This window comes from Enhydra lutris, unplaced genomic scaffold (genome assembly GCF_002288905.1).
Source record: "Enhydra lutris kenyoni isolate GAN:26980312 unplaced genomic scaffold, ASM228890v2 scaffoldscaffold82, whole genome shotgun sequence".
Classification (NCBI taxonomy): domain Eukaryota; kingdom Metazoa; phylum Chordata; class Mammalia; order Carnivora; family Mustelidae; genus Enhydra; species Enhydra lutris.
This window is the reverse complement of record NW_019154166.1, coordinates 5,798,163-5,818,895: the sequence shown is the minus strand read 5'-3', so window position 1 is coordinate 5,818,895 and position 20,733 is coordinate 5,798,163. Positions and strand designations below refer to the sequence as shown.

The 20,733-nt window shown below is 39.7% G+C and overlaps 1 protein-coding gene across 3 annotated transcripts in view; it reads right to left on the bottom strand.

Annotated features, from left to right (window-relative positions):
- Window positions 1-20,733, bottom strand: part of LOC111161210 (mitogen-activated protein kinase kinase 4) — a 137,344-nt gene that overhangs the window by 90,507 nt on the left and 26,104 nt on the right. For all 3 annotated transcript variants that reach the window (XM_022524791.1, XM_022524789.1, XM_022524792.1), the window contains one exon: window positions 12,218-12,320. In XM_022524791.1, coding sequence (XP_022380499.1) covers window positions 12,218-12,320 — 103 coding nt within the window. The remainder of the gene's footprint in view (window positions 1-12,217; window positions 12,321-20,733) is intronic.

The following is a 20,733-nucleotide window of genomic DNA, read 5'->3' as shown; positions in this document are numbered from 1 at the left end:
ATTATACTGATAATTTTCCATGTAAAATTAAAATGAATCCAATTTCGTTGTGATGTATTGTCCTTTCTATATATTGATAGATTCCATTTGTGAATATTTTGTTGAGGATGTTCATGTCTATGTTCATGAGGGATAGTGGTCTGTAGTATTCTTTTTTAAGAATATCTTTGTCTAATTTTGATATCAGGGTTACGCTGGCCTTATAACATGAGTTGGAAAATATTCCCTACTCGATTTCCTGAAAAATTTGTGGAAGCTTAATCTTATTTTTTATTTTAATGGTGGATGAAATTTACCAGAAAAACCATCTGGGGCCTCATGTTTCCTTTGTGTGAAAGTTTTTAACTACAAATCCATTTTTTAAATAGATATAGGGATATGTGAGATCTTCTACTTCTTCTTGGGTCAGGTTTGATACTTCTATCTTTCAAAAAAATCTGTCTCCATCATTCAGGTTACTGAATTTTTGGCATAAAATTATTTATCATATTTCCTTATTCTTTTTTTATAGTGATATCCCTTCTTTCATTCCTCACAGTCATAACGTGAGCTTCCTCTTTCTTTAATCAGTCCTGTTGGGGTGTTCATCACTTTTATAGACCTTTCCAAGAAATGACTTTTGAATTTGTTCATTTTCTAGTTCATTGCTCTCTACTCTTATCTTTATTATTTCCTTTCTTCTACTTATTTTGGATTTCCCTTGCTCATCTTTTCCTAACTGCTGGATGTTTCTGTTACTCATTACAGTGATTCTGTGTTTGTGCCTTGCCTAGACATATAAATATTTGTGAACAGTATCATCACACCTTCTGTTTCTTTCTGATTCGTTCAGAATCTGTAATCATTCTCTCAAATGAGTTTAATCCATGCTCATTTCTTGCTTTTATCCCTAAATTAAGAAACAAATATTTAGATGATTAGTCGTGGAACAAACATATAAAGTTTGACATAATTCTTATTACGTCAAGAAGCTTACTTTTAAAAGCCTACTCAATGAAGAGATTTTCAGATAAACAGTCATCACTCTCCCCTTCCTCCTCAAACACCAATGCAGCATCAGAAAAGGATTTTTAAAAGACCCAAACTCACAAGAGATCACACTCCATGAGAAGTTGCAATACATTTTTGGAAAATCAAAAGTAAATGAACACTTCACAAGGCAGAAAAAAGGTAAAACTAAAAACTGCCTGCAAACAGAGGATACCAAAACAAGTAAGCTGACTTGTACTATAGAAACCCAGAGAAGTTCAAGAATGAGAAGCATCGGTTCGGGATGAGGGTAACTCCAAGGGCAATATTACAGTCAACATATGGTGCAATTAGATCCCTGGATTCCCCCAACCGGGTGATGATCTCTCCATTCCCTCAGCTGGTAAACAAGGCTGTATATTCTAGAGAAATTACCAGAAGAAAATGTAGTAAGGTGGATTAAGTAAGCACCTATACAACAGACGTACACACAGCCTCCTGTGGTTAGATCTACGGCAGACTTTTAGCAGCCTGACATACATACATTCTCTCAGCAACCCAAGCTAATCCCCTTCTTGCTTCTTCCTCCCCTAGGAGGAAAAAGAGAGAGAGAGAGAGAGAGTTTGCCCCGAGAAAAGAGAAGACCTCCAGATATGACATCTGGGAATCTTCCAAAGGAAATAATCAGACCTCTCTCCTTCACCTCACCATGAGTTCTACCAATAAAACCACAAAGTTTCTAATCAACTTTCTTTTGCCTTATTGTGTGTGTGTGTGTGTGTGTGTGTGTGTGAGAGAGAGAGAGAGAGAGAGAGAGAGAGGGAGAGAGAGACAAAGAGAGAGAGACAAACAAGGATCAAAAAAGATAAGAACAAAGAAGTGAAAATACATAGAAAGTTGAGGGGCAAAAAGGTTAAGAAAACTAGGCACTCAAACTAAGAGGTCCAAAGCCTGAAGTAGGGTTCTAGTCAGAGAGCTCCTGGAAAAGAGAAAATAAAAAGAATAAGAGAAGAATAAATCGTGTACTCTAGAATGAAGGATAATGGCTTGAAAGAGACCACACCAAGAGCTCAGTGGAAGGAAAGAAGAAAGGAAGGAGAAGGGAAAAGAAAGGAAAATAAAACCAAAGCAGAAAAGTGAGATTTCAGACATGGGAGAGAAAGTCCAACCCTACAGTCATCCACAAAGGGAAAAAACAGATCACATTCCAAAATCCAGGAATCACAATGGTATATAAGTTTTTAATAGTAACTCTGGAAGTTTGAAAATATCAGAGCAAAGCCTTCAAAACTCTGAAGGACAATTTCTACCCGGAAATTCTAAAGCCAATAAAGTTACTAATCTATTAAGAGGGTTAGATAAAGGCATTTTCGGACCTGCAAAGACCCAAAAACCCCACTTACTAGGGAAGAAAACTTATCTCAAGAAGCTATTAGAAGATATAATCCCTCAAAATGGAGGATAACTAAAAACCAATGAAAGAAAGAAAGAAAGAAGACAGACAGACATGAAATCCCAAGCCAGGGGAATCAAAATCTGGAGTGTATCACAGGCATTCACAAACCAATGCCAACAGCCACGAAGCAGGCCTAACAGGCAACCACTTCAGATGACAGCAAAATTACGGCTGGGTAGACAACTCTTAAAAAAGAACTGAATGATCACCTACTATCCCATGTTGAGAGAAGATTCACAGTGAATCATTAAATAGAGCAATTAGGGATGCCTAGGTGGCTCAGTGGGTGAAGCTTCTACCTTCAGCTCAGGTCATAATCTCAGGGTTCTGGGATCAAGCCCCACATTGGGACTCTCTGCTCAGCAAGGGGCCTGCTTCCCCCTCTCTCTCTGCCTGGCTCTCTGCCTACTTGAGATCTCTCTGTCAAATAAATAAATAAAACAACTTTTTAAAAAAATTGAAAAAAAAATAAGGCAACTATTAACTCTGGGGAAAACAAATTTGAACAAGAACAGTAATGTAATCTTACTGACTCAGTTGTAAATGATAATAAAAAAGAACACTCTGGGGCACCTGGGTGGCTCAGTGGGTTAAGCCTCTGCCTTCAGCTCAGGTCATGATCTCAGGGTCCTGGGATCGAGCCCTACATCGGGCTCTCTGCTCGGCAGGGAGCCTGCTTCCCCCTCTTTCTGCCTGACTCTCTGTCTACTTGTGATCTCTTTCTCTGTCAAATAAATAAATGAATAAATCTTTAAAAAAAAAAAGAAAAAGAACACTCCGAAAAGATATGATGTCTCCTTTTTATAGTATAACTCCTTATTTATAGAGAGGTTTCCAGAAATATGCATACAATACAAAGACAAAGGACTTCTATAACATTCTGAACTACATCAGAACTCAGAGTCTTGCTGCCAGATCAGAAACAGTTGAAAAACTCATAAAAAAACAAAGGAATCAGACATTTCTTTAAAGAGCAGAGCTCTGCAACTCTACAGGTTAAAGAATCAGGGACACCTTCCAATGTCAGCCTAAGTCTCTGGCTCAAGAACACAGACGCTTTAGAACACAAAAACTAAATTCATTTAATAGACACACAACTCAACAGCATTCATTATTAATTTCTTTAAATATTCCAGAACTAACACCCAGTATCTCAGCTATAAACGCCCAGCCTGAGTAGAATTATATTAGTGAATCTCCAAGGGTAGGAGGGCCACACAGGATCAGTGCAACCACAGCTATTACCCCTATGCTCGGTTGAGAATCCCATCTCTTGTGAATCTCTAATGTAAGGAAACGTACCACAACCATCAGGTGTACCAAGGTAGGATGCGGGACTGAGAAAAAGCTTAAGCACCTCTGAACTTCAAGAAGCACGATGATGCAAGCTCTGGTGGAAAATCTCACTCGCCGGGATTATTCACTAGAGTCAAAAGGGAGAAATGGCCAAATGTCCATCAACATATGAACAGATAAACAAAATGCCATATATAAATTCAATGCTGTTCAAGCCTTAAAAGGGAAACTGTGACACATACTACACATGGATAGAGTGTGCAGACATTATGTTGAGTGAAATAAGCCAGACACAAAAAAACAAATACTGTGTCATTCTGCTTCTACGAGGCGCCTAGAATGACCAGATTCAGAGAAGAAGTAGAACCAGGGCTGATAGGAAGAGGGAGGGGTAGTTAGTTGTTTAACGAGTACACTTCCAGCTGGAGAAAATGAAAGCATCCTGGAGGTGGATGGTAATGGCAGCTGCACAATAATGTGACTATACTTAATGCCACTGAGCTGCACACTTGCAAATGGTTAAGATGGTAAATGTTGTGTTAGGTATATTTAGAACAGGGAGTCAGAAAGAAAAAGCTGGCAGCAGTATATCTAGACCAGTCAAAAATTAAAAGATCCCTTAGTATTTCATACATTTGGTGTTTCCAATTTTGGAGTACTACTTTGTACCTACAAGTATTTCTACCATGACTGCCATTTTGTGAAAGTGCTCTGCCACAAAAGTGTAGCAATTCCAAATTACTACGACTCCATCGAAAAATCTCAGAGATGGGAAAAACACTTTGAAACTCATGTAGATTTGAGAGGTGTTCTAAGGGGCTACTTTAGGGAATGAGGACAGTCAAGACTACAGAGCCCTCTCTGTAGTCATCAGAAACACTTAATCTACGACGTTTGTCCTTAACGTTTTATCTGAAGAAAGTAGCACAAAACTGGGTTTCCCTCCCTCACCTAAATCATCATCTAAAATAACAGAAGTCATGGGGTGCCTGGGTGACTCAGTTTGTTAAGTATTCAGCTCATGATCTCAGGGTCTTGAGATCAAGCCCCATGTTGGGGTCTGCACCAGGCTTGGAGGCTGCTTAAAATTCACTCTCTCCCTCTGCCCTTCCCCTCCTATTCCCTCTCTCTATCAGAAAAATAAATAAATAAAATAATGAAAGTCACTATTCTAATTCAACATCTGAATTGACATCGAAATGCTAAGTGACATACTCAAGGTCACATGGATGATGATGATGCTAAGAAAGAAACCAGGACTTTAATATTAACTAAAATGGTTAATTCAAAACAATAAAGTTTAAAAGATAAAGTATGCATAATTTAACTGGGGATAGTGGCTAGATAATTTGTAATTGCTGTTCTATGCTTTACAATAAAGCTCTACTGGGTAGACTTATCATGAAATTAAGAATACCACTAGTTGTTAACTGGGGACTTTAAAACTTCTCTAAAACTACTTCCTAGATGTTCGATAGCTCAGCTGAGCCTCGCTGTGCTCAAATGTAATGAAGATAAATGAGATCCCAGACATCTTCTTGGTCTCAACAAAGAGATTCCTTTAAACTTAGAACATATGGTTTCAAAATGTTTAGCTCAAGCCCCAAAACGTATCTGTCCTCATCATTATTTATTTCTCATGTCAGCATTTAAGCTAGTGTTTCGTCTTGTACCATTCTGATATGTTGTGAAGATAAAAGGGCTGTTCTTTCAGGATAACAATTATATTTGGTGCATTCTCAGTGATGCAGTGAGAGCACTCAAACATTACTCAGTGTGAGGAAAGCACAGAACTAACAGTAGAATATCTAACTTTGTTCATGTCAAGTTGATATACAGAACAGGACTATGGCACCAGTCTGCCATATCTATAACAATACCTCTGTGGTATCAGAGAAACCTATGGCACTTTCTATAACCTAATCCTCACAGAAATTAAAAGGCAGCCACACATTTTTCCTTTAGCTTTTCCCTTTATACTCTCTATTTTTACAGCTTAATCTTCCATTTAAAGAGCCAAAGGACAAAAGGTTAACATCTGCTACATCCAGGTCATAGTTTCAAGAGTCTCTATTACAATACTTTTCTCTCAATGTCTATGCTACCTAGAGCAATCTACACATTTAATGCAATCCCTATCAGATTCCATCAGCTTTTTTCAAAGAAATGGAACAAATAATCCTAAAATTTGTGTGGAACTAGAAAAGACCCCAAATAGCCAGAGGAATGTTGAAAAAGAAAACCAAAGCTAGTGGCATCAGAATTCCAGACTTCAAGCTCTATTACAAAGCTGTCATCATCAGGACAGTATGGTACTGGCACAAAAACAGACACGTAGACCAATGGAACAAAACAGAGAGCCCAGAAATGGACCCTCAACCCACTGGTCAACTAATCTTCAACAAAACAGGAAAGAACGTCCAACAGAAAAAGGACAGTCTCTTCAACAAACGGTGTTGGGAAAATTGTACAGCCACATGCAGAAGAATGAAACTGGACCATTTCCTTACATCACACACAAAAACAGACTCAAAATGGATGAAAGACCTCAATGTGAGATAGGATTCCATCAAAATCCTTGAGGAAAACACAGGCAGCAACCTCTTCAACCTCAGCCACAGCAACTTCTTCCTAGAAATATCGCCAAAGGCAAGGGAAGCAAGGGCAAAAATGAACTATTGGGATTTCATCAAGATCAAAAGCTTTCACACAGCAAAGGAAACAGTCAACAAAACCAAAAGACAACTGACAGAATGGGAGAAGATATTCGCAAATGACATATCAGATAAAGGGCTAGTATCCAAAATCTATAAAGAACTTAACAAACTCAACACCCAAAAAACAAATAAGCCAATCAACAAGAAATGGGCAGAAGACATGAACAGAGATTTTTGCAAAGAAGACATCCAAATGGCCAATAGACACATGAAAAAATGCTCCACATCACTTGGCATCAGGGAAATACAAATCAAAACCTCAATGAGATACCACCTCACACCAGTCAGAATGGGTAAAATTAACAAGTCAGGAAACGACAGATGTTGGCGAGAATGCAGAGAAAGGGGAGCCCTCCTACACTGTAGGTGGGAATGGAAGCTGGTGCAGCCACTCTGGAAAACAGTATGGAGGTTCCTCAAAAAGTTGAAAATACAACCACCCTATGACCCAGCAATCACACTACTGGGTATTTACCCCAAAGATACAAATGTAGTGATCTGAAGGGGCACCTGCACCCCAATGTTTATAGCAGCAATGTCCACAATAGCCAAACTATGGAAAGAACCTAGATGTCCATCAACAGATGAATGGATAAAGAAGATGTGATACACACACACACACACACACACACACACACAATGGAATACTATGCAGCCATCAGAAAATAAAATCTTGCCATTTGTAATGACATAGATGGAACTAGAGGGTATTATGCTAAGCGAAATAAGTCAATCAGAGAAAGACAATTATCATATGATCTCGCTGATATGAGGAATTTGAGAAACAAGGCAGAGGATCATGGGGAAGAGAGGGGGAAATGAAACAAAACAAAACCAGAGAGGAAGACAAACCATAAGAGTCTCAATCTCAGGAAACAAACTGAGGGCTTCTGGAGTGGAGGGAGGTGGGAGGGATGGGCTGGCTGGGCAATGGACACTGGGGAGGGTATGTTCTGTGGTGAGCGCTATCAACTGTGTAAGACTGATGATGAATCACAGACCTGTACTCCTGAAACAAGTAATACATTATATGTTAATAATAATAACAAAATAAAATAAAATGTAAATTCAGAAAAATAAACATTCATGTATAAAAAAAGAAAAAAAACTTTTTTCTCTTTTAACGTGTGAGAAATACTTATAATTTCAATCAGTGATAATTAAGAACCTACGCTTCCTGGCCAGGTTGTCTCCTCATTCTCTAAGGACTCACAGGAAAAGAACAGTGGGGGTAAAAAAACAGAAAAGAAACAGCGAAGAAAGAGAGATTTTGGCAAATTTCTGAATGCCTGAGAGCAGACAAAAGTGTGTGGCAAAGCAAAAACTAATTAAGTCCAAGAGAAGGGACTTCATAGTCTCAAAGACTTACCAGCCACCTGCAGTAGAGGACCTTATTGGAATCCTGCTTCAAACTATAAAAAAAATTTTTTTGATGAAGTAATCTACTTATATGATGGTATTAAAGAATTATTTATTCTACTAGATGTAACAGTGGTATTTTGATGTTTTTAAAAAAAAGTCCTTATCTTTTAGAAATACACCTGGAAATAGTTATAGGTGGAATGATGTCTGAAGCTTGGTTAAAAATAAGGAGGGTGGAGGAACAGACAAAATCAGTCTTGGCCACATTAACAACTGAAGCATCTACAGCTGATTGCTAAATACAAGATCCATCTATCACTCTCTAGTTCTAGATATGTTTGCAGTTAAAAAAAAAAAACAAACAGTAATGGGGTGGCCTGCCTGGCTCAGTCAGTGGAGCATGTGACTCTTGATCTGGGGGTTGTGAGTTGGAGCCCCATGTTGGGTGCAGAGTTACTTAAAAATAAAATCTTAAAAAAAAATGTAAACTTCTTTAAAATTTGAACCCTGCTCATCACTTAAAAGAGAGAGAGAGAGAATTTCCTTTTTAAAAAAAATAGTATACCACCCATAACACATGGTAGGAGGGGAACATGCAGCAGAGACGAGAAATAAACAATGATCCCAACAGGACTGCAGAGAGGATGCAAAGTTAAAGGTATGAACACCTAGAAGTAGAAGGGTTCATTAAAATTCTTTCTATAAGAAATATCTAGTCAGTTCCTCCTTTTCTCTGCACCTTTCCCCCAAAACAGAAAGAGGGCATGTCCTTAAAGAAATTAAACATATTATCTGGAGAGAATGAGTCCTCCTAGGGTGATTGTTGGCCTTACTCATTCTGGCACCTGAATATTCCTGGCCTAACAGCCAGCTCTCAAACCATTCACAGAGAAGCAGTCAGGTCCACCAGCTGACCATCTATGCCAGAGCTACCAAGAAGCCTTCTAATTTCCTCGTCCTCAACTATCAAAGGGCAACCCAGAATTACAAGACACATGGAAAAATACTAACACAAAGAAGAAAAACAAGATTAAAGAAAAACTGACCCTTGAAGAAATGGATTGCCTAGCGGATAGAAAAGAACTTCAAAATTCCAGATTTTACATCCATGATAAAAGAATAAGATGCTAAGAAGAAGCCACAATCAACTCCTGGAAGTTAAAGTCAATTGCCAAAGCAGAATACTTCATACAAGGATCACAAAAGAAAGGGGGAGCCTGGTGGCTCAGTCATTTAAGCATCCCAACTCTTGACTTTGACTCAGGTCAGGATCTCAGGGTGGTGAGACTGACCCTGACCCTGACATCTGACTCTGTACTGGGGGTGGAGCCTGGTTAAGATTCTCTCTCTTCATCTCATTCTACCCTCCCCTGCCCCCTTCCCCACCCCGTTCATTCACCTGTGCTCTCTTTCTAGAAAGAAAGAAAGGAAGGAGGGAGGGAGGGGAGTGTAAGGGAGGGAGAGAAATCTGTAGAGAAAGAAAACAAAATGACAAAAAGTATGAAAAAAAAGTCACAGATTCAGGAAATGCAGAAAGTCCAGTGCCCAGACAACAGGAGACTATGAAAAACATGACAGAATCAATCAAAAGAAAAGCAAAATTTTTTCAGAAAGAGATACATGGATCTTGAAACTAAAATTGTTCTTTTAGCGTACAGAAGGATGATCCAGACCTAGATGTATCTTCATATAACTACAGAACACCAAGAATAAAGGGAAAAAAAAAATGCTATAAGTTTCCAGTGATAGAAATAGGTAATCTGTAAGTAACATCTCTGCTATAATTAAACAAATCTACACATAGTCCCCAAAACTTATCTTCTACTTCCATTCTCCAGAATACCACTCTCCCTTCTCTACGTGTCTTTCAAAATCTAATTCAAATCTTGTTCCTCTGCGAAGTGTTTCACCAAGCTGTTTATCCTAAAGTGATCTTACCCCCTCCTGCACCATTCATGTGACATTCAATCTGTATTACCTTATGCCTCACTTATTGAACTGCTGTGCCCAACTGTTATTTCTTAGAATTTTATTTAAACTCTTGGTTCTCAGAAAATAAGGACATGTTCTTAAAATGTTAAATCTCCCACAGAATCTGCACCCAGGAGACATCAAATGCCAGGTGGCTGTGAAAGTAGTTCCTGGGGCATATCTTAACTCTGTTGCTTACATTTCATCTTATCTTTTCCTAAATTCATGAGCAATTTTCTATTTATATCTGTAACTAAAATTCAAGGACATTTTAGAAGGAGGAAATACATAGAGGTGACACAGAGGTATTTGTTTCAAACTCACACACTGCAAGTTATATTTTCTAACTGCAAACTACCTACCCCACACAGTGACCCACAGCAGTTTTTAGTGCCTGACAGTACAGCTCAAAGGAAGAACACAAAAGGATCCCTTATGGAAGGGGGTGGGAAGGTAGAGGAGATAGGCTGCCCTAAGTAGTGAAACAATTATCTTTGACCAATATCAATATTAGTAGTTACCTGTTCCTGATCGATATAACAGACCAGTCCAATAATAATAGTGAAATGAGGTCTGGGTCTAAAATTTTTACATACCAGAATCAAAATCTAAAGATTCCACATGAAGTAAAAAGGCTTAATACCATGTCCTCTCAAACTTTCAACATGTGCTGGGAAGGGACAAAAGATAAGAAACCTCGCTGGTTGAAGTGGTTAGGTTTAAAAAAAAAAAAAATTTGATTGGCTCAAATCTCAAAGGAAGCTTTTTTTTCCCACCCAGTTTACTGTTTAGGGAGGGAAAAAAAAAAAAAAGATTTTCAATTCCATGAATTCCCAAAGGAAGAGAGTATAAGTACATAAATGTTTTTGCAGTTCTAAACATAAGTCAGGTTGCCTTTGTGTCCAAGGGGCTTTAAAAAAAAAAAAAAGCTGTTAAGTCTGGCAATAACTACCTATCTTTTCTGTCTTGGACTTCGAATACATGGTTCGGCTAGCAACCAAGGTAACAGAAGTGGACCATGTTCAAGAATTAGTTTTGTACTAGCTTTCACTAGAAATTCTAGGAAATGAGGAAGGAGGTTCTTTTAAGAATGTTTCCTTGCTGCCAGAGCTCTGACTAATTAAGAGGTACTAAGAGTTTCCTTCCTCAATATAACCCCCACTCAATGTTTCAGAGGAGGTAAAAAAGCTGGGACTCAAAGCTGAGCTCTGACAAGAAATCTCATTAAGGACATCCATCTAATAAAATTAAAAGACACTATTCCGAGGCAAATGAACTGTTACTCCAGTTTTCATTTGTTCTAAAGTTACAGGTGAAAGCCTAAAAGCACAGACACACACATCTACATTGCTCCCTTCTACACGCTGATGTTTTAAAAATCACAATATATTTTCAGCACTCTTATTGCAGGACACGCTACCTTCTACCAATCTGTTACTGTTTGCAAATACAATGTATGCCAGACATCAAAAGGAAAGGAAACAGCAAAAAATGTGCCTTTTGGGAGAAGCATGAACATATTTGTAGCCTAACAGGACTTGAATAAAAATTGTTGAGGAATTATTAAAAACTACAAGATAATATATTCTGACCTCTTTTTTAACCATACCTTCCATCATTTGCTTTATTATTCTCAATATTATTGTTCTCGATACTGGAACTAGGTAAAAATTATTTTTACGAATATAAATGCAAAGCTATTGGCCTTGACCCTTCATGCTCACAATAGGTCTTATAGGGGGGAAGGAGGGAGGCATCATTATTTAACACAACACTTCAATTCAAAGGTCTATAAATATTATTCTGAAGGTATTATTTTAAATTAACAGATGTTTGTAATATTTTAAGTGACCTTCAGTAAGGTGCTAAAATATCATTTTTGTATTTTAATAAAAAAATACTTAGGGGGAAAATATATATATTTAGGGAATAAATTTTAAAAATAATCACAGCTATACGTACACATCACGTAGACCTATACACGTACACATTCTTTCAATTTACTGTGACACGGAAATCTTACAGGAATGTCATTTACCCAGAACGGGACTCCTCTTGATCCCCTAGTAAGAAGGGATGATTTGTGCAGATCTGCAGGGGAGAGGTACGTTTCCTAAATACCACTTACAACTTAACTGGAGACCCAGAAGGAAAGGTCTAAACAATATTCTCAGAGTCCAGCGTGAGGAAAATTGAAAAGATAGCGAATTATCTGGATCTTCGGCTCTCTTTCCCTTCAAGTAAACTTTAACAAGGAAAACCGTGTTCACCTACTTCAGACTACAGAATCAACAGCTTTCTAGTCAAGTTCAAACAGTAGTATTTCAAATGACCCGTAAGATCATGGAAATACCAACACCTCGACTTGGAAAAAATACACAAAACACAGTAACTTTGAAACCTCCGCTTGAGTTGAGCCTTGTAGTTGATTACCAGGAATACTCACATGTGTGGGTTTTGAACTCCTGTAGGGTTGGGATTCAGAGTAAACCTTGCTGTAGATTTGAAAGGTGGATTTGCAAAATTCAACTTCAGTGCTTTGCGTTTACCTAAGAAATAACAAATAAAAAGTAAAAGTTTCAAGTACTATAAAACAGATACTCCTCTGAGGGCATAAGAAATTCATACCCAAAAAGCAGAAAAAGTTGTTTTAACACATAGTTAATATCATATTTTGGAAGGCAACAAGAATTTCTCAGAATTAAGAACAAGTATACAAAAATGAACTGAAGTTGTTATTAACCACAAATCACCCGTTATCCTCCAATACAATAGAAAACCCTTCAAGTTTACAGTGTTCAGAGATGCTAACACTTTTGCAAAGGAGAATACCACTATAAAAATCATTTACCTCGACAGACTGGAAAATACTAAAATAGTACCACTTTACCAGGGTTACCCTTCAACACCTTCATTTAATGAAAGGATTTTCCCCCAAACATAATATGAACACTTGAGTGAAGAATCTGGGAAGCAGTCTACAACCGTAATGAGCTAAAAGAAACACCAGGCCACTGTCAACTACATGGTCACAACATAGGTATTTCAAATAATCTTATCTGCAGCAATGTCTTTGGAGTAGGGAGGTAAGGTAACCGTGTTTTATATAATACAAACAAAATCTGTCTGGTAGAGAAAAGCCAAAAAATTCAGAAAAGATAAAGAAACAAAAATATACAAAATATTTTATATATATATATATATATAATTATATATAGATAGATAGATAGATAGATACACACACACACACACACACCTAGAGAATATATGGGTTTTTTAAATATATGTGTATTACATACATTTCTAAGTCCAATTATCCCAAAATAATCAATGTCTCCTAGAAACTATTTTCTATTTATAGATATACAATCAGACAATACATTTTGTAACATGCTTTACTCATTGACCACGTTTCTTCGTATGTCAATAAATCCTACAAAATCATTTCTTTGGGATTGTTCTCTATGGAGACTCTGCAACATAGCTGGGTTTTTAAGCATGTGCAGCACATCTTAGTTTCGCACAGATGTTAAGGATACTTTTCCCAGCATCCACTCTTCCCAGTTTCTTATGCCTGTATCTACCTTCTTAACTCCTCTGCAATCCAAACACTTCCCCACCCCAGAGGATTCGGAAAATGTATGAAGGGACTCATTCGGCTCGGCCTCGTGGTTTTAATATCTGCAAGCTTGAATGTACCACACCAGCTGGACAGGGGCGCAGGCAAGAACTCAGAGCTCCTGGCTGGGGCTCCTGGATCCGCTCTCAGGCATGGGCCTGTCGACAGTAGAACGTGAATTCCCAAGAAGACAAGACACATCATTTTCAGAAGTAAGCACACTACAACATGAATTTCCCACGTAACTTGCCCATTCAGGTACCAAACATTTAAGTTTTAGTTGACATCAAGTAGAGGGAGGACATTCGACCTACACGTTCAAAAGGTACTCTTCTTGCAGCAAATTTAGCTGTATTAAAAAGCAAAAGCAAACTCTGTATATTACCAAAAACAAACAAAAAAAAAAACAAAAAACCTTCAAAAAATTTAAATGAACGCTTGGGAAAATCCTTCCCATACAAAATGAGAAACCCTAAGTATATAAAGATACCACACAAGTCAAGAAAAATAGAGAATTTGGCAAGGGTGTGAACAGTAAAGCAAAACTGAGAAAAAATTATGAAAGGCACTCACTAACACCAAAAACATTTAAAAGTTTTGTTCATGTGAGGGGCGCCTGGTCTGTTAAGTCTCTTAAGCAGCCAACTCTTGATTTCAGCTCACGTCACGACGTCTTGGGCCTGGGCCCCGAGTCAGGCTCCATGCTCAGTAGGGAGTCTGCTTGGGATTCTCTCTCTTCCTCTCCCTCCACCCCTTCGCAAACCCTCCTACCCGCCACACACTCTCTTGCTCTCTCAAATAAATAAATAAAATCTTTAAAAAAAAGTTTCGTTCATGTGCAATTGGCAAAGCATTGGTCTCATTTTACACGCACACCAATTTTTTTCAATGATCATGTGTTCATCAACATGCCCAGGTAAAGAAATCACAAGCACAATACATTGCTGGTTAAAAAGTAAATTGATGTAATATTTTTCTGATGAAAGGTTCAGCAATATACAAGAAAAAACTTTCATGAAAATGTTCTTTTACTTCTTAGAAACTTGTCTTCAGGAAATATTTAAAGGCAGAGGACTCTCCCCAGGCCTTGTACCCTAACGAAATCTGCCTGGCAAGATCTGGAAACTGCTTGGGCTGCTGCCTTTCTTCCTTCAGTGTTCTCCTGCTTTGAATGGGTCTCTCTAGAACCGGGTTCCAAAGCCAGACCCACTCCTGGGTTTTGCAAGCAAGTAACCTGTCTTGTTTCCAGGTCTGCAGAGGGAGAGGAATTCTGTATCACAAGGGATTGTACTCCGAGACGCCCACACCTGATTTGGATGCTTTTGATGAGGAGACTGAAGCCTGTGGAACTGATGGTGTCTCGATCAGATCCAGGTTCGCACTGACACCATAATGAGCTGCCAGGGAGCTGCTGGAGCAGGGTGAGCGTACTTTGTACACGGGGCAGGTGTGTACCATGAGTGAGATGTTAAGTGAAAACGGTAGCCCTCAAAGACACCAGGTCCTAACCAATCCCTGGAACCTATAAATGCTACAGTATAGGGCAAAGTTTCTGGAGATAAAATCAAGGTAAGGACTTTGTAATGATAAATCTGAATGAGCTCAATGCCCACAAACTCCCCAAATCAAAAGCTGACCACCACCTGTGTGTCTGACCCACCACAATCTCTATATGGTGAAAAACTGAAAACACACTTGGATCAAAGGCAGGACAATAACAGAACAAAGCAGCATTGTGAAAACCACCCAGAGAAAAACACCAAAATTGGCCCTTTCTTCAAAAGCCCACTTTGAGGGGACAGTAGCTATCCTCTGCAGGCAGATAAAATCTATTACGACAATTAAAACTCACTTAAACAGTTTCCTTCAAAATAAATATTTATATAAATACACACACATACACAGATTCCTTCTCAGCACAGCATTCACATTTAAACAAAATAAACCAGGCCTTAAAGGACATTTCCCACATAAATGGACAAGCACACAAATGCAACACAATGTAGCTTACATAAGCTAGATGTGGACACACTCCACACTTCACATCTGCAACGATCTTGAGAGCCATCCAAGCATATATTCCAATCGTTCACCAACAAAACATGCTAAATAATTCTAGAAAAGTTCACAGCCTAAGCAGAGCTGACTCAGAGCCTGAAACCAGTGCCCGGTGGTAGAGGTTAAGGTCAAGCTACGCGGGCTCTCCCAGCAGGGCTCTGCACTCGCCAAAGGATGATCATTTTGAGATGAACTCACACGGCAGTCTTGAGGAGGAGAAGGAAGACCCCAGTTGGTCAAGCATGAGATTCAGGGAGAAGCAGAAAGAGACCGCTTTTACACTACTTGAGCGAGGCGATCTCTGGCTATTTAATGAGCATCCCCCCATCCCCCGTTTCTTCTCCCATTCACTTTCTCTAAGCAAGAACTTTTATTAGGACTCGTCCTTCTTATCTTTCTCAAGGGCCCCCAGAACCTAACCCCTAAAGGCAACTATGTACTCAGTTATTTTTAACAACAAAACTATAAGCAAATATGACATTAGGGCAACATGGTTTTGTTGTTTTTTTTTTAAAGCCTGCAACAACTTCCACAGGGAGTAAAGGGCATAAGGAAGAGACTGATACTACACTGTCCTGTGGAGAGTTTTAGAAGCTAACAGAGATTAAAATATTTGTACAACAAATGTTGATCAAGGAAGATCATTAATTTGTGATTATAATTCCCCCTTGGGTGAGACTGTCACCAAATAATCAATTCCTAACCAGTCAACAGAGATAAACAGAGCCTCCCTTATATCTACAGCAGCACAGAAACTAGGCATGATCAAACATTGTAAATTATTCATATGGAAGGAGCTTCCTGTGAGAGAAGACTTCCTTGTATACTTAAAAACGTATTTAGTGCCTGATACAGAAAATGCTTTTGAATGTGTATTAGATGAGTCTAACAATAAATTTCACATGGAGAGCCCCAGACAACTCAGATGTGGGGCAAATCAGCTGGAATAAGTTTCTGCTGTTTATAACCCAGAATCCTGACTCTTTGGGACAACAGTATTTGACCTCATCCCATATTTCCAAGGCACTGCCATATCCCTTAGAGTAATACTGCCCAACTTCCTTGCATTGTGGCTCATACAGAGTATGTGGACAGCTGTTCAACACACTGGGGGAATCATAATCACAGCCGGCTCGGTGCTGGGCGAATGGCTCAGCAGCCTCATGCCCCGCTCAGCCACTCCAAGGACTGGGGATCCACCTCTCTGTACCACCCCTGAAGTTCTGGTTTCAAAGTTCTGTCTTAAGAAAACATCCAGAAATTTTAAACAACCTTTCCAACACCATCCATATCCACCTTCCTCAGACTTCTCATCAGAGAAGCAGTCCCAAGGATGGGATCTTCAAGAAGGTTCCAAACCATGATTCCGAAGAACAAGAATTTGTCCAAGCATATCCACACCCACCTGAGAATGTTTTGCTCTTACTCTGACCGGAGCACAACGCACAAACTCATAGAACACTGAAGGTGAAAGAAGACATCTTTCAACTTTATTTAGCTTCAGCAATTGGACAAAGAGCCCTGAATATTCTCCCTCCATTAACTTCTCAAGCAATACACACCTTTAACATCACTTTCCACAATCAGCTGAGCTGACCCAGTAGCTGAGGTCAACGTCAGTCAAAAATGCCATCCAAGGGCAGCAGAGAGTCTACCTACCAACCAACCAACTATGGACAATGGCCACTCTCTGCGATCCAGGTTACCAGAGACACCCCTCCCCAACCCTCCACAAATGAGGAAAAAGCAGTATTTCCTAAGCACTATCTCTAGTTTCCAAAACATCAAAACCAGCCTGTTCTCAGAGAGATCCTATGTTCACACGGGATCCACCTTGTCACCCTCTCCCACCCTTCTCAAGCCTGTTCCCATCATCAAATTGGGAGTGATTTTCTGTTCTAAATGTTTAACTCTCTTGATTTATCCTTGAACTCTACAAATCACCTGTAACAGGTATAAAACAGTAGTTCGACCAATATTTACTGAATTAGAATTATTAGTTGTTTTTTGTTTTTGTTTTTGTTTTGTTTTGTTTTGTTTTTTGTTTTTTTTACCATCATTGCACTACCCTCTCAAACAACCTAGTGGGCTTACTTTCTTTTACATCATAGGAAAGCAAGATTCTGCTGTCCTTACAGTCAGAATCAGACAGCCAGATTCTTCCCACCAACCGGTAAGAAAGGAAACCATCTCTAAACTATGGCCGTCGATCTACATGTCTTCAACAACAGTGGTTTCACCAAATCTGAAAAAGCAACAGTAAAATTTCTTATTGTCGATGGCAGTAAGATGACTGAAGAGCAAGAGATGCATCTAGAAGGTGGCCTTTTTGATATAATGTTAACGGATCACCAGGCATTATGTGATAGATTGTTACCAAAATAGCCACCAATGAGTCACGTCTTTACAACATGACTTTGCTGCTCCTCCCGTCAAGAGGTGGAATCCATCTCCCTACTTCTTCAATCAGGCTGGGCTTTGGACTTGCCGTGACCCCAAGAATACAGCAGAAAGGATGCTGTAGGACTTCCAGAGCTAAGCCTTCCACGTTCACCCTCTTGGGAAGTGACCAAGTCTAAAGGTGAAGCAGCTCAGTCTAGCTTCCTGGGCGATGAAAATCCACACGCACCAATAGGTCCACAGGTCCCAGCCGTCCCACCTGAGCGTAGGCTCCACCAAAAGACCTACTAGCTCAACGCAGACATGTGACAGAGCTCAGGAGAGACCAGCACAACCACCACCAACTAACAAGCAGAACCATAAAAACTAAACAGCTGCTCTTTAAAGCCACTGCTCAGAAGCCAAAGGAGCTAGGGAGAAATCATCAAAAAGCAGGAGGAACCAGTCCCTCTTGTGGCTGCACAATCCCAGTGCCAGCACAAGGGAGCTCCTAGAACCTAGCACAAGAAAAAGCAAGAACTGGCACTACAACGTAGACGTCGCTCATAGAATACCTTCAGAAACATGAGTGACTGACCTACCAGGAACCAGAGCATCCCAGCAGGGGCAGAGGGAAAAGGACTGCTGAAATTCTCATTTCCCCCTCGGCTCTATCTCTTAGTACCTCATTTTCAAAACAGAGTATCCAGAGTCACTTGTTAAATCTGCAATCACCGGTTATAAAATGAGGAACACAATTTCAACTAGGCAACTTCATATCCAAACAATCTCAGAAAGGAGGAAATAAAACGGTAGAGAAGAACTTACCCTCATTCCCTTTCTACCACAATTCCTACAGTGGTGAGTGCCCTAACTTATTCGATAGGCTCAAGTAAGTTGAGAGAGTAAGACAGGAAGGATGTGAGATTCGGAATCAGAAGAAACAGACGACTTTGTCCGTTTCCTCCTAGACTGGCATCTGGGTCAATTCGGGTATTAAACAGGTCACTGTCAGCTAATACTACATCGTCCCCTTCCTCTGCCAGCCTTTGATACATAAGAATGAACAAGTTCCAAAAATTTATAAAAATCTAACGTAGAACTCTGAACTCCTATCAATAAAGGAAAACACGGTCATTCCAAACTAAGCAGTTTGGAAACTGGATTGTTCTGAGTTTAAGAAACCAAGGGGGGAAAGTGCCAACAGGCCCTTTTAGCACACAGTTCAACACTTCTATGTGTAAGATGGATTTGGGGGAAGTCCAATGTCATTACTGACACAGCCACAGGTGCAGAAATATCACAGTTATACACAAGCTGTTGTGTCAGGTAATTCGAAGACAGATAAGGCAGCTGACCTGTCCACAAAGCCTGTTTTGTTTGGTATCCTAGCAAAATCAAAAACGAACATGGCAGGAGGAGTCTAAATGACAGGAATGGGGAGAATATTACTTCTGCTAGATGATAATTGATTATCACTTAAATACTGATAAAGATAAGACAGGGGTGTTTCTGTGGTCAAGTACCAGAGGCATCTGTAAAACCACGACAAAAACAGTCCCTTACCTGCCTGCCGTGTGATGCCGGGCTGGGGCTCACCTACCTTTAAAATACAATGATAGCAACTATGAATAGTAACTATGAAAAAAATGGTAACTGCTCTGATATTAGCTGTAAGTATCAAAACCTAATTGAAAAGTTAGTTAAATTGGTAAGTTCTCTAAAAAGGGAAGAACCGGAAAGAATGTGTCTGACCTTTTAAACCAACAAAATATATGAGCAACAAAGGAAGCAAGAAATTCAGCTTGCTTTGTAGATTCCTTTCAACTCCTGTGCCAATAAAAATCCCTGTTCTTACCCAAAGCCAGCATCCCAATGGTGTTCAATTAGAAGCTAGGAATACAGTATGAGGTGGTAAAGCCAGGCTATCTGGTCTTGACACTCAGCTCTGCTACTTCTCAGCTATATGCTCCTGGGCAAGTGACTTCACCTCTCTGCCACGGTCCCCACTCCTGCGGCACAAGACTGATGTTCCCCTCCTCTGAGCAGGGCTGGCAGAAGCAAAGGTGTTACTGTGGCTGACACAGTCAGCCGTCACTCATTCGTTCCCACCCTACATTAGCAGTTATGCCCGGGTTTCTGGCTGCAAGGTCCTGAACCAGGGTGGGAGATCACGGATAACCATGCTTCCTAAACGTTAAACATTTTCCTCACCTGACAGGCTTAGGGCCTTGGAGGCTCTGCTGCCAAAGAAAGAACCGAAATAATTCACTCTCACCCTTGTCCACCTCTGGCAGATGATTCCTACAGCTCTCCTCGGGTAGAAAGATTTCTGTAACCTGGAATTACCAAGGACTCTGTCATTCCTCTACCAGAGCCTAAAGGGACACTGCTCTGACACAAAGGCGTAACCATTTCTAGCAGATTCTGCGGACTCCAGGCAAAGGCAAAAAAAGCATTTTACTGGTTGGAGGCTGCATTTCAATAGGAGACCTGGTTTGATTAATAAAAGTTTTCAGGGAGTGTGCAGGCTGAAAAGCCTAAACTCACTCCCAAAGGTGATCATCCAACATGGGAAAAAAATTTTTTTTAACTCATCTTCCATCGCAGTAAAATGGAGAGTTTACCAAGTTTCATGGAATGAAGCAGACAATATGCCCTAACATCCTTCCAAACCTAACATTAAAAACTCATACTGAGGGGCGCCTGGGTGGCTCGGTAAATTAAGCCTCTGCCTTCGGCTCAGGTCATAATCCCAAAATCCTGGGATTGAGCCCCACATCAGGCTCTCTGCTCAGCAGGGAGCCTGCTTCCCCCTCTCTGCCTGCCTCTCTGCCTACTTGTGATCTCTGTCAAATAAATAAACAAAATCTTAAAAAGAAAAGAAAAGAAAAGAAAAGAAAAGA